This window comes from Asterias amurensis, chromosome 20 (assembly GCF_032118995.1).
Source record: "Asterias amurensis chromosome 20, ASM3211899v1".
Taxonomy (NCBI): Eukaryota; Metazoa; Echinodermata; class Asteroidea; order Forcipulatida; family Asteriidae; genus Asterias; species Asterias amurensis.
Genome location: NC_092667.1, coordinates 1415929 through 1426129, shown reverse-complemented (window position 1 = coordinate 1426129; position 10201 = coordinate 1415929). Strand labels below are relative to the sequence as shown.

The following is a 10201-nucleotide window of genomic DNA, read 5'->3' as shown; positions in this document are numbered from 1 at the left end:
GTGCATTTTATAACAAACGGTTACAAACGCTTTTCAAAGACCAACTCGACCGATCCAAGGCAACGTGTTCCTTTAAGATCAATTGAACCGATATTCTTATTGTCATAACATTGTTTTCATATTATTTACAACCATATTTTTGCAAAGTGAATGTACACTTTTACTCTTTGTGTGGTATGTAGAACTGATTATCCACCAACCCGTCGCTCTTTCCAACAGCTTCATAATCTTGATCAGCATTGCCACCAGACCAATCACTGCTGCCAGCAGAGGGCGCAACACCCACATGCCCGGCCTTTCGTGGTGGACTTTTAACGTATGAATATCCATTAGCACCATCTTTGGTCTCCGGGATGGCATCGTATAGAATATTCTCACTGATGTCTTGGTATGTGTTCCCATTCTCCCCGGACCCATTCGCCCCCTCGGCGCTACTGTACGACTGTTGCAGTAGTTGTTGATAAGAATAGCCATCTATCTTCTTCGGACCACCAGCACCATCTATCAGGGTATCCATGTCTATGCCAGTCGCTGCAGCGCCATATTGGCGGTTTCCTCTTGCGGCGCTAGTGTCTTTTCCAGAAGATGATTTGCTTGGTCTGCAACTGAAATCAAACAAGATGATGAATGCATATATTGATCTTGATCTTGATGTAATAATTGAACAGCTCCTTCTAGGAACAACACTCAATATACTGTCAGTTCAGGAGGGGAGGAACTCCTATCTTTTTGTTTATTCGCACCATGAGTATATGCCAAAGCGTGGGGCTAGTGTTGATAAGGAGGGGAGTGGATTCCAGTCTTTTGCAGTTGGGGAAGGACGACTAGAAAGGCGGTGGTTCTTTAGGATGGAATTCCATTAGGATGAATGGCTTATGTTCACAGTCACAATCACTGGCATGAAAACACCTTTAGTTACGCCAAATGAACAACAGATAATATTGAGTATAAGCCTAAAACTCTTTGCAAAAGTTGTATTCGACAAACTCAAGCACTTTTACTATTTATCTTTCCCCCTCACCCACCCGAAAGCTAACAGTGTCGCGGGTTCACCATTTTGACCTATGAACGCCTCACCTCCCCGCCCCCGCTGGATATGTTAGGTATTCTTTGTTACAAGCCAGCGGTTTTTGTGTATTTATAACAGGATACCAAGACTTATAAGGAGGCCCTATTTTGTTTAATGCAGTACTTTGTTTATAAATGCATGCCCTATCATGACGTCATTGACCACCATCTTTAATTAAAACGAAGGAAAATTGTACGCGTGCATGTACCATAGAGTTATATATAAGAACTAGAGGGCGCACTAGTCGCAAAAATTTGCTTAGCCTGAAATGTCTTCCTTGATAAAAACAGGATAACCAACAAAAAATCCACGTGATTTTCAGGATAAGCAAACAACAGCCAAATACCAGTAACAGGCAATATGCAACAAATGGAAATTTGGTTGGTAATCCTGTATCTATCAAGGAAGAAATTTCATGCTAAGCAAATTTGTGTGCTTAGCAGCTCTATGAAATTGGGCCCAGCTCACAATGATAGCCTTTCACGAGTGCACGGTTCATCAATGATGTCGGCCAATGCAAGAGGTATATATATACCTTTTTCGGGAGCCTGCAAGACACAACGTAAGTCCAATGAAGATTAAACCTACAGACAGAACAACAATCGGTCCAAGGAAAGCCGGGTTTGATACTCCCATGCCTGCAACAATAAACAGATAATACATTATTCAATCCAATCTCCTGGTTATAATAGTTGCATGTAAATATTTATGTGGTCTTTCCTTTAGTGAAATTAACGCGAAAACGGTTTGTGTTTTATTAGTCAGTGATGCTTGTGCTTATTGACTAGAATGGTTCCCTGCACTTGTTTTTCAGAACCAGTGATTTCTTTGGATACAGTGATGTCATTGGATAAACGTGCAGTGACGTTAGCTTTCTATATCTGTGCTTTGATTGGTCCGAGGGTGGCATTTGGCAGCTGCACTTGCGGTTGTTCGCATGTGAATCTAGGTGAAGGTGCTAATTGACCCAGAGGCCGCTTTCTACTGGCGTTACTCCCGAGCCTCTGACGTCAGATGTTCAGGCTAGTTCTTAACAGCCTTAGAATTACTGCCATGTGAGACTTTGGAACCGACGCTAGGTGGCAGCAGACATCTTTATCTTATGAGTTAGAAATTCTTTCTAGCACTAGTGACAAGATGATTTTTGTTTTTATAGTTTCTATCGATTAGAGTGAATTTCAGTCAAACACTTTTAATAAGAGAATGCCAGGTAAATTGCCATTGTTTACGTAGTTCTGAGCATGCGCACTAGCTTCATCTGGTAAAGCTGCTGCCACCTAGCGTCCCAAAAGTGGATTCACTGTGGTCTTCAAATGCTGTTTACGCACCTTTGACATAGTCTTTTAAACTCATTTAAAAATAATAAGCTTTCGCTGATGAGCTCTGCTAAAATATTTTAATCACACCGTCCTTCAAAGCAAACTAAATCAATTCACAATTATACAGTTGAAACAAAATGTATAAACAGTTTTGGCATTTTTAGATATGCTAAAAATAAACGAATTCTTACTTTTTTCTTTCAGCGTGTCATTCTCCATAACACCACTTGACGTAGGAGCTAATGCTGTTGAGCCAGCTGGACGGCTTCGTACTGGTGTAATTTTCGTCATTAAAACAGCCGTCGGGTTCACAACTCCGCCTGTTGGTTGTTGCCCTGGTGTTGTGGGGTCAGCGACTGTTTCCGTAGGTTGGACCGGAATTTGTACCGGTGTTTCTGCTGGTGGTGGTACCATTCCCGTTGTTGTTGGTTGTTTTTTATCCGTTGTGGTTGGTATTTTTACCATCGTGGTCTTCCGTGGTGTCGTTGTTGCAACCATTTGGGTGGTTGGGAACAAAGTTGCTGTAAATACAATGGAGCAAGCGGCATTGGTTAGTTGAAGAAACAAAATAATTTAACTAAGCATTATAAAACCTTGAAGATTTTTTTAGTTGTGCACAATTACATAACTTTTTCCCTTTTTATGTACTGGCTCCGTTGTGCTGAATTCAATTGTCAATATTTAAACACATTTTTTTAAAGCATGATGTATTTTCTAATTATCTTATGTGTTATAACTGCTTTTGCTCTGAGCTCTGGATGATCCGGTAGTGCAATTCTTTACTCTTAACTCTTGGGTCAGAATTTTAACAGTGTTTGGGTCAGAATTTTAACAGTGTTTGGGTTAGCTTGACACACACTGGCCCAAAATGGCTCTGGCCGACAGACTCCGAAAACCAGATCAGTTCTTACTGACGAGATTTTATAGTGTGGTTTAAAGTCAAAAAATTAGTTGAGGGCGCTGTTGATGAATATAATCAGTATAGGAGTGAAATTGCTAGCTTTGGTTCCTACTAATGAATCAAGTCTCATTTCCATTTTTCAGAAAAACAAACTTAGCCAAGAACCACCGTGGAGAGAAGACGATATATACATAATAATTTGGTTTACGGTATCACCATGTGTGTACCTACTTGCCAGTTAGAGTTTGTTCTTTAAAGAACTGTCTTGCTTTATTCTACTACCGCGGAGTAGATTAATTGGGTGTTCGGGAGACTTCTCCGTTCTGAAAAGAACTGTCCTGCTTATTAACTATTACCAGGGCGGATGGTATAGAAATTAGACTGGACTACTACTTTAGCTTATTGGATCGCAATTAACTGTACTACCGTGGAGTCAGTTCTTGGGTTGGTCTCAACGTTTCGATTAGCTTGATCTAGTCATCGTCAGGAGACTTAGAGAAGACAAAGAAGCAAGTTTCAGCTTGAGTATTGGAACTTACTTGGAGCAAAGATGTCCGTTATGATGACGTCATCAATGGCAATATCACTCTGGTATCTACCACGTATTGCTTCTATATAAACCTAGGTCCAGAAAAATATCAACAGTTAATAGTTTGAAAGATCTCATATAAAACTATGTTGTACACTATATGAGAAGTTGTACATTCTTTCAAATTAATGGAACACGTTGCCTTGGATCGGTCGAGTTGGTCTTTGAAAAGCGTATGTAATCGTTTGTTATAAAATGAATATGGCTAGAAAGATTTTTAAAAAGTAGAATACAATGATCCAATCACCATTGCCTCGAAATTGCGTGGTTTTCCCATTACTTTGCGAACTAACACGGTCGGCCATTTTATGGGAGTCAAAAATTGACTCCCATGAATGGCCGACCGTGTTTGTCGACGAGGTAAATGGAAAACCACGCAATTTCGAGTGATACTTGTGTAGATCATTATATTCTACTTTTAAAATATCTTTCTAATCATATGCATTCTATAACAAACGGTTACGTACGCTTTTCAAAGACCAACTCGTCCCATCCAAGGCAACATGTTCATTAAAGTGTCTATAAACGTATGCTAGTTTCAACCTACGTTTCAACTTGGTCATTAAAAGTTAAAGTATCATTATTACTTAACACATAAGAATGTTGTTTTTTAGAAAAATACGTTTTGGGTTTCAAGTTCATTGGTACTAATATTACTTTCTTAACTCTAATAATAATTGTTTCAGATGAAAAAACTCAACACCGACTTCATAATCAACAAGAAACATTATTCAAACTAGCAGATACTTATAGAGAACATACAATGATTCAAGCAATACTGTTTCCAGAAAAATTGATAACATAATATTCTGCAAAGAGAAATGCTTTTCAATGACATCTAACACCGGAGGTGCAGATACACTGAAAATGTCAAACAGAGCGTCGTAATGTTCTGTTGACGATTTCGTTATAGGGCTCATTTCAGATTAGTTAGGTTGGTAGTAGGATGGTGTGATGGGTTTGGGGTAAGGTGGGTTGTTGCTTGGGGGAACTACTCGTACGCATGCACTTGACTAAAAAAAATGTTCTTTTGACGATTTCGTTTTAAAGGCAGTGGACACTATTGGTAATTGTGGGGAGAGGTTGGTAGTATAAAACATTGTGAGAAACGGCTCCCTCTGAAGTGACGTTGTTTTCGAGAAAAAAGTAGTTTTCAATGAATTTGATTTCGAGAATTTTGACTCAAGTTTAGAATTTGAGGTCCTGAAATCAACCATATAAAGGGACACAACTTCGTGCGACAAGGGTGTTTCTTTACTTCATTCATATCTCGCAACTTCGACGACCATTTGAACTCAAACTTTCACAGGTTTGTTATTTTATGCATATGTTGAGATACACCAAGTGAGAAGACTTCTTCTTCTTCTTCCTTGTAAAGTGCAGCCTTCAAATGGTTGGTCTTTGACAATTACCAATAGTGTCCAAGGGCTCATTTCAGATTTAGTAAGGTGTATGGGTATGGGTATGAGTTGGTGGTAGGGTGGTGTGATGGGTTTGGGGTAGGGTGGGTGGTTGTTTGGGGGAATTACTCGTACGCATGCACATGATAAAAAAAAAAGGAATTCGAAAAAGTGTTCAAAACTTATTACCCTGAATGTTGTTTGGCATGTGAACTCCACCTGCCCAGTCCACCTCCACTGGTTTCCCTGATTACCACTCCTTGTCCAAACAGCACGTGAGTTAGGTCCGCATACATACACATTGAGAGATCCCATCTCATCGGCACCATACCCATCCCACATGTGATAGTAGAACTCCAGGCGGCCGGTACCAGACGTGAGTCGGTACTCCGGGGTGTATAACCTGCTTCTTCCCCCGCGGTCATTGCGACCGACACTCGATGGGGCGTAGATGTATCGACCTGCCCAAATTGGAAATAATCATGTAAGGGTGCACCCCACCAAATAGGAGAAAACAGAGCGTTGAGCTCATTAATATATAGTAGGCCTTGAAAATATTCGATATTAGACAGATTTGAGAGCCTTCAGAGAGTGTTTCAGTGTAAAAAATGTTGCTCAATTGTGACCTGGGGGTTGTTGACTTCCAGCTTGATGTATTTTGGATGACATAGGCCCTGAAATAAATGGTCATATTTGCTGAGAGGTGTAGGGACAGTTTTCAAGATTGATGCTCGGACGTTTTGAAAATTTGACCTGTGAAGGGGTGTTTTTACTTGGAGGGAGAATAACTCTACAGGCCCAGGGATTCCCCATATAAAATTGAGCAGAGAATAAAAGTTCAAGAGTCAATCAATAATTTTCGACTTTTAAGTATTTTTCGTGTATTTTTGAATATTTTGCATTTTGCACTGTGTGCTATGGGTTGGTGGGGTGCACCCGTAAACATTAAGAAAATCTTCGTATTGAAAAGGGAGAGAAATCCTCTTTTCTTCTTGAATTAGGTCTGGGCTTGGATGAAGAGCATTTTCTGAAATCATGGTGAAACTCACGTTGGTCGCTGTAGGCTTAATGGTCAAGAGACTGCTTTTCAAGATGGTTAATGAAATTAGGCCTACCATTCCTTTAAAGGCACACTATTTGTAATTACCAAAAATAATTGTTAGCATCAAAACGTACATGTAACGAGCAATGGAGAGCCGTTGATAGTACATACTAACAACTTCCGGGTCAAAATTGACCCAGATTCCGAGTCCCGTTGAGCATAACTTTTTTCCGGGCAAGTTGACCAGGAAACTGTCTAAAAATTACAAAGAAATGAACCACCCCAACTCATTTAGAGATAGTCACTACATGGTCATTACATGGTGTTACCGCAAACTCTTCTATATACAAAGAAATGGTTCAAACTGACAAAGAATCTGAGGAAAAATCATATCTTTTAAGCCAGTTTCCGGGTCAACTTATAAAGAAGTAGGTCAGGCTCAACGGGACTCGGAATCCGCGTCAACACTGACCGGGAGTTCTTAGAGTGTATAAAACGCTGTAAGAACCGGCTCCCTCTGAAGTAACCATATTTTGAGAAATATGCATTTTGAGATACACCAAGTGGGAATACTGGTCTTCAACAATTACCAAAGGTGTCCAATGCAAGAAGAAAATCACACCTTTCTTAAAGGAATACGTTGCCTTGGATCGGACGAGTTGATCTTTGAAAAGTGTTTGAAACCGTTTGTTATGAAATGCATGATTAGAAAGATTTTTTAAAAGAAGAACATAATGATCCACACAAATTTGTATCACTCGAAATTGCGTGGTTTTCCTTTTACATCATCGACTAACACGGTCGGCCATTTAGTGGAGTCAAATGTTTGACTCCCATAAATGGCCGACTTTAGTTCGGGTAAAAGGAAAACAAAGCAATTTCGAGGCAAGTTTGTGTGAATCATTGTATTCTACTTTTAAATCATCTTCCTAACCATATGCATTTTATAACAAACGGTTACAAACGCTTTTTAAAGACCAACTCGACCGATCCAAGGCAACTTGTTCCTTTAATGCTTACCACTAGATGTTTGTAGTGTGTGATCGTAAGGAGGTCCAGTGTTCCTTGTTGTCGTTGGTCCACTGTTCGGCAACCAACTATACTGCGACTGGGATGAGTGTTCCAATCCACAAGATGTTTCAAAACTGCAGGACAGTAACACTATAAAAACAAAAATTAATATTTCAATTCAATTCACGAAACAGACAGACAGATAAACAAACTACTGGTGAAAATGACAATGACAAAGTAAGCAGACACTTTAAGGAGATGAACGGTATAGAAACTAAATACATTATTTATTTATTCATTACACCCAACAGCAATCAGCGGCAATAACAGGATGGATAGGAAACGAGAATAAAATGTTCAGTTTTAGATGTGTTATGGGAGGAAACCCCCAATTAAACCCACACAATCAGGAAGGAACTGAAAACCCAATCCATATATATATATAAGGATCCAGTCTGAGGTGGGATTCGAACTGGGGTCCACATCAGAGGTGATACTTTGTGAAATAGCGCCCAAATTGAGCCGAAACTAGAGCCTAATTAGGAGTAGATCGAGGAGGTATAGAAAATACAATAAATATTTTGCATCTCATATTAACGGAGACAAAAATGCTGAAACGAAACTTTAGCAGGTATTGCCTTATAAAGTGTCGCTGACAATGTTTAGAAAGTATTCAAAGCTTATAACTTCCTGGGTTGTTGTTTATAGCGCATTTGGTATCACACAGTGTGTGTAATAACTACACCAATGGATTTGTCATCGAATCCTTCCGCTTGTTTAGTATCGGCTTGTCTAAATGACGAAGTCAATACCACACGATTTCAACTGCGGAAGTGCCCGGTTGGGTCAAACCATCGATCAAGGACCCGACACAAACCCAAGGACCAAGGACATCAACGCAAAAACAGTACAATTTTAATTCATCGTGTAGGAAAAGATCTTAAGTACAGACTTTTGGTAAAGACACAGAGATGAAAATGTTTTCAATTTCAAAGCTCTCGCTGATCATAAGTTTTTCCAGTAACTGCTCTGTGACTATATTCTCCCAAAAGGTTTGTTTTCTTCACGTGTTTTACTGTTGGTAATGGTAATGATGTGATGACTTTTGTGAATATATCTATCTTTCTATTGTAAACGGCTTCACTTTTAATGATTTTGAGGTCTCGAAATCAAGCATCTGAAATCGTACAACTTCGTGTGGCAAATGTGTTTTTTCTTCCATTATGATCTCGCATCTTCGACGACCAAAAGAGTTCCAATTTTCACATGTTTGTTATTTTATGCATATGTTGAGATACACCAAGTGAGAAGACTGTTCTTTGAAAATTACCAATAGTGTCCAATGTCTTTATGCCTGAATGTTAAAGAGCTATCTTGAATGAAAACGTGATATTTTCTCAAATTCATTTAAAATAATTTCAATCAACATTGAAATTGTATTCACACTAAATTAAACAGATTTTAATTGTGTAAAAAACCAATAAGTATGAATACAGTTCTTTTTTTTTGAAAGATTCGCAATTTGGTTTGGTAATTTTCACCCACGAAATGTCAAAATTTCATAATTCGTAGTCACAGAGCAGTTAATCGCAGATAGTAAGATGTAATATCTAGAATCCCATTTGGGCTTGTCTGGTTGTTCCTTTTACAGATGGAAATGTGGAAATAGTTGTCAAATAGCTGTCACTAGAACAAACTCGATGTGTCTTGGCCTAGCGGTTGAGCTCGTGACACTTGTGTTCTAATGAAAGCAAGACACTTCACCATGATGGTTCGTCCTTCGGATGGGACGTAAAGCCGTTGGTTCCATGTGTTGTGCAACGCACGAAAAAGAACCAAGTGCACTTGTGGAAAAGAGAAGGGGTTCGCCCCGGTTTTCCTGGTTTGATTGGCTGCATATTGCGCCACAGCACCTTGTAAAACATAACATGGTGCTATGAAAGGAGTAGGCCTCACAATCAAAACGTACATTGTAGAAAAATGCTGAATATCGTGTGCTTAGAAACAGCAGTATTAAGCGCCTAATAAATGTTGTGCGTTATTATTTTTATACCAAAGACCAAGAGTTACTTACCCTCATCTGAAAGGACTCCGGTAATTGAATGCAGAATTATGAAGATAACCACTGAGGCTACAAGATGAAGTCCGCGCAGATCCATTTTGATGTCGTGAGTATGAGATGCCGGTTCACGTCAATAAGCTCTATATCAGGTCAAAACTAAGATCACATAAGACGCCAGTGGTTTGGTTGAATGTGTGTGACCATGGGGTGACCAACCGAGCAAGGTTACAATATTGTCTCTATACGAGTGTTAACAAAGTCAAGTCGAATTTGTGCCAATAAAAAAAATCTTCACGTCAAAGGATAGAGAAAGATGTTCAGAGATCAGAACATCGAAGGCTGCCGATTTCAAGTTTCCAAACAAAGAAACCAGCAGGATTATTTAACTAAAGTTATACAAAAACTCTCTACTGATGGTAATTGTTAAACAGCTTCCAACCAAAACGCAGAGTTAATTGTCACTGCTGTGCCGATGTTGCGCTTCACCCGATCGCGCTCGAAATACTTGTCAGCCACAAAGTTCTAAACTTTTTCCCAAGTCCGGGAAAGCTATAGCAAGTTCTGATGCCGTCATCATGTTTCCCTGGTACGTGACCTAACCGCAGGGTCATTCCTGTAAAGTGAGTTAACAAATCAACAGGACCAGTAGTTCATGTACAATGCGAGGAAGTCTGCAATACCGAGAGTCAGCCACACAATTGGCTGGATGCAACTTGGCTTGAGAACTGACTCACTCACGAATGAATGGAACAGCCATTACCTCATGTTTAAAGCCATTATACACTTTCGGAACAGAACCCAAAAAAAG

General features: G+C 39.5%; 1 protein-coding gene across 1 annotated transcript; it reads right to left on the bottom strand.

Moving 5' to 3' along the window:
* Nucleotides 1-9826, bottom strand: LOC139952513 (uncharacterized). The gene is made up of 7 exons (XM_071951663.1): nucleotides 9406-9826; nucleotides 7341-7481; nucleotides 5468-5739; nucleotides 3829-3910; nucleotides 2580-2909; nucleotides 1605-1707; nucleotides 1-605 (listed from the first exon to the last, which is right to left on the bottom strand). The coding sequence occupies exons 1-7, from the start codon at nucleotides 9488-9490 to the stop codon at nucleotides 161-163; spliced, it is 1458 nt and encodes a 485-aa protein (XP_071807764.1). The 5' UTR covers nucleotides 9491-9826; the 3' UTR covers nucleotides 1-160.
* Nucleotides 9827-10201: the final 375 nt, after the last annotated feature.